The sequence below is a fragment of the Mrakia frigida genome (assembly GCF_051309035.1).
Source record: "Mrakia frigida strain ATCC 22029 unplaced genomic scaffold BDY24scaffold_75, whole genome shotgun sequence".
NCBI lineage: Eukaryota > Fungi > Basidiomycota > Tremellomycetes > Cystofilobasidiales > Mrakiaceae > Mrakia > Mrakia frigida.
In genome coordinates, this window is record NW_027481206.1 from 2,091 (window position 1) to 7,856 (window position 5,766).

The 5,766-nt window shown below is 53.4% G+C and overlaps 2 protein-coding genes across 2 annotated transcripts; both read left to right on the plus strand.

Annotated features, from left to right (window-relative positions):
- The first annotated feature begins 307 nt into the window (after positions 1-307).
- On the plus strand, positions 308-1,366 carry BDY24DRAFT_270876 (uncharacterized protein). The gene is made up of 2 exons (XM_076636906.1): positions 308-572; positions 675-1,366. Exons 1-2 carry the CDS (start codon positions 361-363, stop codon positions 1,126-1,128), a joined length of 666 nt encoding a protein of 221 aa, XP_076491945.1. The 5' UTR covers positions 308-360; the 3' UTR covers positions 1,129-1,366.
- An 870-nt stretch (positions 1,367-2,236) lies between these two features.
- On the plus strand, positions 2,237-4,972 carry BDY24DRAFT_405429 (uncharacterized protein). Its single transcript, XM_076642642.1, has 6 exons — positions 2,237-2,423; positions 2,525-2,827; positions 2,969-3,277; positions 3,390-4,245; positions 4,332-4,399; positions 4,492-4,972. Exons 1-6 carry the CDS (start codon positions 2,336-2,338, stop codon positions 4,518-4,520), a joined length of 1,653 nt encoding a protein of 550 aa, XP_076491946.1. The 5' UTR covers positions 2,237-2,335; the 3' UTR covers positions 4,521-4,972.
- The last annotated feature ends 794 nt before the right edge of the window (positions 4,973-5,766 follow it).

A 5,766-nucleotide genomic window follows, 5' to 3' on the forward strand; every position in this document is an offset into this window, starting at 1 on the left:
TCGCCCTCCACAACACCTCCCTCTACCCACAAGGAGAGGCTCACGAAGCAGCTCTGGCTCACATCTCTCGAGCCAAACTCGCTGGCTGTTCGATGCACGTTTCCGACGACGAGGAGGCGAGGGAGGTGTCGAAGGAGTTCGACAGGGTTTCTCGGGGTGGAGCGAGGAGGAATAGGAAGTGTGCTGGGAAGATTGTCTTTGAGAAGGATGGTATCAATGAGAGGATGGTCATGAGGTGAGTTTACTGCTCAACACCTTCTCGCACTCGAGCTTCTTCCGTTCTTGTTATTTCTGCGACGCGACCCTTGTCCGAGCTCGAATTGACCTCTCCCTCTGCTTTCCTCTTTCTTGTCTTTACAGATGCGAGCACTACAACTCCCGGAACAAGAACCACTACCACGAATCGATCCTCCAGAACTTCCCTCCCGCTCTAATCGATGCTCTCACCGACCCGACCGAGAAGAACGTGCAAGCGTTGTTGAAGAGAGAAGAGGAACTCGGGAAGAAAGGGTACGGTCCCCTCGCTCCCTGCTACACCAAGCATGCTGCGAGCTCGAAGAAGGCCCACTGTGGTGAGTCTTGGTTTCGTTTCCTTTTGATCTCCGTTCAAGATCGGTACGAGATTGATGGCTGATCCCCTCCCTTTCTCTCTCTTTCCATCGTCCCTGCTTCAGCTCAAGACCATCGTTCAACTTCCCTCTCCCTCAACACCACTCTTCCTCCCCTTGTCAAACTTCCCTGCCAGCAAACCATGACCACCTTCGTCCCTCTCGATACTCAAGCCACTCCCTTCGCTTTCGTCCTTCATCGTCATCCCCACAACCATCCCGCTCCTCTTCCCGCTGGAACAGCAGACGACGCGTTGGATACCTTCAAGACAATCCTCGATCAGCTCGGAATCGAGCTCGCTACCCTCACACCCTTCACCGTCAAACACCACCCGACGGTAAAACGATGTCTCCTCCTGCTGGGATTCGACACTCTCACCGACCTCCATCCTTCACTAGGAAGTCAAGATCGGCTACGAGTGATCATCGATACGAAGAAGGGAGAGATGTACCCCGGAGGTGTAGGCCTGAAGGGTTTGGACCTTCGCTTAAAGACGCGTTTTTTGCCTCTCGTCGCTGATCGTCTTCTTTCCTTCCTCTTCCCCAATTTCGGCAATTGCACAGGACTTCGACACTACTTCGAGCAACAGAAGATGGACCCGACGTCGTCTGGCTACCTTCGGGGCATCTTCGACGATGGTATTGAACTAGTTGGGAAGCAGAAGAGGAAGGTCGACGCCGTTCAGATCGTCCTTGCTCACGATTACGCGTTGAGGTTGATTGGTCAGGGTTTCGGATATGCGGATGCGTCTTACAAGGGGTTTTTGGGTTTCTACGAGTGGGAATACATGGTAAAGCTGCCGTGGGGAGGGTGTGAGTGTCTGTTCTAACTCGTCGTTCACCTTCGTTCTCTCTCTCCTCTCTTCTCTCCTTCTCGAGAAGCATCGCTGACACCTTTTCTCCTCTTCTCTCCTTCCCCTACGCCATCACTGTCTGCTTTGCCGCTCATCATCCAGGTTCGTCTTATCTTTCTCTTCCCTTCTTCGATCCTTCATTCTCGAGCAGAGTCGCTGATTCTTCTTCGCTTCTTTCCATCTCCTCTTGCCTTTGACCCTCGCCTCGACGCTCGTTCTCCAGGTCCGTCTTCTCTCCCTCTTCTCCTCTCTCGGTTCTTCGTTCTCGATTTAAAGTCGCTGACACTTGTTTGCTTTTTCTCGCCTCCTTCGCTCGCTCTGTTCGTTCGTTCTCGCCGTTTGGTCCCCAGGTTTGTTCTTCCTCTCGTCTCTCCTTCTTGAAGAGCGTCACTGATGATGTTCTCCTTTCTTTTCCCAGATCTCACCTGTGTCCGGATCATCACGAACGTGCTATCGGAGGTCACCTACCATCGGATGTTTGTCCGAATGTTCGACGCGTACCGAGACCTCACCGGAAGCGATCCCGACTTCTACTTCTTCCCCTTCGACTCCAACCCCCGGCTGGTCAAGGACGCTACGTTTCAAGGGATCCTCGGTATCATGGGAGACATGGACCCATCACAGGCCAACGGTGAGTCGCTTTCAGACGCCAGTTTCCGTCCTTCGAGAAGCCAATGACCCGTCCTTCTCTTTCTCCTTCTCTCAGGCCTCGCTTCCGCCATCTTCGTCCTCATCGCTCGGAGGAAAAACTGCAGTGCTTGGCTTCTCTCTCTCAAGAAGAAGCAGATCTTCTACCTCATCATCCTCATCTGTCGTGTTCACGTCGACGCGTCGATCAACAACGCGACGAAGGACAAGAGGATCTCCGACCTGATGTACAGCTTTACTAGGGTTGTTGATGGGGAGGAGAGAGACAAGGTTGAGTTGAAGCTTAGGGCTTTCGAGGACAAGACCGTCAACAGTAAGTCCTGCTCTTTCTTCAGCTCGATTCGACTCGACGCGTCCTCTCCGAACTGATTCCCTTCTTTCCTTCGGCTTTTTCTTCCATCTTTCTTCTACCAGAATGGCTCAAACACAAGCTGGATGGTAACTGGATCCTGGTGGGCCTTAACAACGAGCACCCGGACGCCATGATGCCCTCCGACCTCTTCGTCGTCGCACCGGACAACAACAACCCAGCAGAAGGATCCCATCGACTCATAACTCGCCTGGCAACGCATCTACCTATCCGTATCGCAGTTGGTCAACGAGACCAGTTCGACAGGGTCCAGATCGCTGCTCAGATGAATCGACTCGAGACCGGAATCGGACGTGCTCCTTCGACTTGTCCTTCGGTCGTTGCGAAGAATCGACATATTCGACGTCGTAAGTAACTTTCTACTTCGACTCTGTACTTCGAGTCCTCTACTCTCTTCCATCCTTCTCCTCCTCCGCGGCCTTCCTCTTCGGCTCACCCTCGACTCACCTTTGCCCTCCCCTCGTCGCGTCTTTCCTTTCTTCCCTCAGAGGCCGAAATCTTCAGATCGAACAACTTCCACGACAAGATCAGCGTCAACAAAACCACCGAGCTCCTCAAGACGATCGCCAACTCTCGAGCATCGCTTCTCAAGGCCGTCACGAGCAGGGAAGAGGGACGTCGTCTTACGACGAAGGAGAAGTCGGGTCTGGAGAAGGTCTTGTTCTCGCTGGGAGTTGGGACAGACGAGACCGATATGGAGATTCGGAAGGGATCGGGGGTGCATAAGGATGAAGGGAAGAGGGTGGTCGAGGAAGCTAAGACTCTCCTTAGTGTTTTGAAGGACGAGCTGGAAAAGGGTGAGTCTGCGGGTTCTTCCCTTTTCTCGCCTCGTCCGAAATAAAAAGACTGCTTGAGCTGACGTCTCCTCGATCTTTTCCTTTTTCCGTCTTGTCTTCTGTTCTGTTTCAGCTCGGGAGACATCTCAACGCACCTCGAAACGACGCGTCGCACCTCCCTCTTCCGTCGCTCGTCCCACTTCCATCGTCCCTCTCCCAGGATCCCTCCGCCAACCCATCCCACCATCCCATCCTTTTCCTTCGAACCCTCAGCAGAACAACCACCACCTCCATCCTCCGGCTCCTCGACCTCCTCCTCAAAACACAACCTCCCTCCCTCCCTCCCAACCTCGACTTCCCTACGGAACCGCCTCTCATTTCCCCCCTCCCAGTCAGCACCCTCATCTTACCTTCCCTCAACTCCACCACCAACCTACTCACCTCCAGCAATCCCTCTCCATCTCTTCTTCTACCATCAACGCTCCCAACCCAACCTCCGCCAACATCGACTACTCCCGCTCGCACTCAGGCTTCAGCACTCCTCAGCAACTCCAGATCGTCTCCTCTCAGCCCTCTCACTCTTCCTACGGATATCCGTCCTCTTCTCTTCAGCAACCAAGCTCAGTCGCATCCTCGTCCCTTCTCCCTCTCAGCCAACCTCTCGCCCTCTCCCACAACGCCTATCTTCCCCTCCAGCACCAGCCCTCGATCGAAACACGAAGTCAATCTCATTCGCACCCTCTCGCCTACGAACCATCCCCAGGTCGACAGCAACAGCATCAAACAACAGTCCTCTCGTCGTTTCAAACTCAGGGTCATCAGCAGCGGCTCCCTCTCTCCTCGACACATCCTCTCCTCCATCTCCCCAGCAACATCACCTTCACGAGTCCAGGCTACGGTCTAAGCTACCGAGAAGATCATGGTCGTGCTAGTTTCGGACAGAGCATGGGGGGACGGAATGACTCGTTGCAGGCGAACGGCAGTTATGAGTGAGTTTGATTGCATCTCGTTTCTCGCGGAGTACTGGATCTCAGCGCTGACGACAACTTTATCTTCCCTTTCTATATCCTCCTAGAGTCCTCCCTCGAGAACAGGGGAATTTTCCTCAAGTGGATTTGTGGGCAAAAGACAAAGCGAGGAGAGGTGGGTGGCGTGTGAGTTTGGTCTTTTCGACTCTTGCTTGAACACTCGATAGGATCTCGCTGACCTTCTTCGATCCTCCCTTTTCTTCGTAGGCGGATTAGAGGAGTTTAGCATGGTTTGAGGCGTGTTGCTCGAGAGGAGGGAGGAGAAGGGGTGTGGGAGGATTCGAGGAAGTTGAGCGGTGAGTCTGAGTCCTCCCTTTCTCTTCGTTTCACGAAGGCTCAAAGGTCAAGCGCCGTAACTGACTCGGGCGAACGTCTTTCACCTTGTATCTGCGTCTTTTGGTAGCCTTCTCGATATTGGTCGGCTCAACAAGGCTCGTTGGTGATGTAGGTTGAGGAGGGGAGGTCGGGGGAGGAGAGTTTGAGGAGGGTATGGCGGCTCTGTTCTCGATAGTATGTTCACCCCAAAAACACAAGCCATGGTTTCGGGCCCGACCCAGAAGTAAGAGGAAGACTCTTCTCGCAGCACTGTAGATCGAAGAAAGGAAGGTGGGATCCTCTCGTCCCGCTTTCTTTCCCGGCTCAAACCCGCTGCTTCTACTACCACACCTCCTGATTAGCCCATCCCAGCAAGCAAGCTAGTGGCCTTCGCGGTTTAACGTAACTTACCTGCCACATGATCCTTTCGAGCAGGTCTAAGTTGGGCTCAGTCGCGTCGGCTCTCACTTTTCCTTTTGGCCCGTTCGTTCAACATGCGTTTCGTCAACCAGAAAGCCACGAAGATCCGGTTACAGAGTATTCGACGTAGCTTGTTGGGGCTAACATGAGATAGGGAGGAGGAGTCAGGAACTGTCTCCGAATCGAGGCAAGAAGGAAGTTGAAGCGAAACGGGGAATTGCGTTCGACCAAAGCCAAAAAACCGGCCAAATTTCGCTACCGAACTGAGGAGGTTCACTTCTGGAACCTATCGTATTTGAGGGAATCTGCGCTTGAAGGCATAGAGATCGCTGATAGTAGACTAACCGCTCCAGATCGAACTCCAACCTCCTTCGTTTGGAAACGAGCAGATGTCGTCTTTCTCGTGGGTCAGGGTCAGGGATTTCGGACGAAATTTCGAGTGAGAGGAAGAGGGCCGAATTCGCTCATACCTATCTTCCTGAACACCTACTTGAGGTTTGGGCTCGCAGCCTATCTGCCGGATTGACTGAAAACGGTTCTCGAGGAGGAAAGAAAGAGACGCGTCGCTCGTACGCTTGCAGTTTGACACGTCCGCCCTCGTTCTTCTGAGCCCTCGCGTGACTGCGATAAGAGTTGAAGAACACAACTATGAGACTGTTAAGAGCTGAAAGGAGACGTGGGTGTCTCTAGCGGGACAAGCTACGGAGGTTTCGTCAACAAGCCTTTTGAAAGTCGAACGGACGGGGT

Excerpts from the sequence above, each read along its gene's own strand:
- BDY24DRAFT_405429 (XM_076642642.1), top strand. The coding sequence starts at position 2,336 with ATGTACAGCTTTACTAGGGTTGTTGATGGGGAGGAGAGAGACAAGGTT. Across the intron at positions 2,424-2,524 it reads CGAGGACAAGACCGTCAACA|AATGGCTCAAACACAAGCTG; the intron begins GTAAGTCCTGCT and ends TTCTTCTACCAG. Across the intron at positions 4,246-4,331 it reads CAGGCGAACGGCAGTTATGA|AGTCCTCCCTCGAGAACAGG; the intron begins GTGAGTTTGATT and ends ATATCCTCCTAG.
- BDY24DRAFT_270876 (XM_076636906.1), top strand. The coding sequence starts at position 361 with ATGCGAGCACTACAACTCCCGGAACAAGAACCACTACCACGAATCGAT. Across the intron at positions 573-674 it reads CTCGAAGAAGGCCCACTGTG|CTCAAGACCATCGTTCAACT; the intron begins GTGAGTCTTGGT and ends TCCCTGCTTCAG.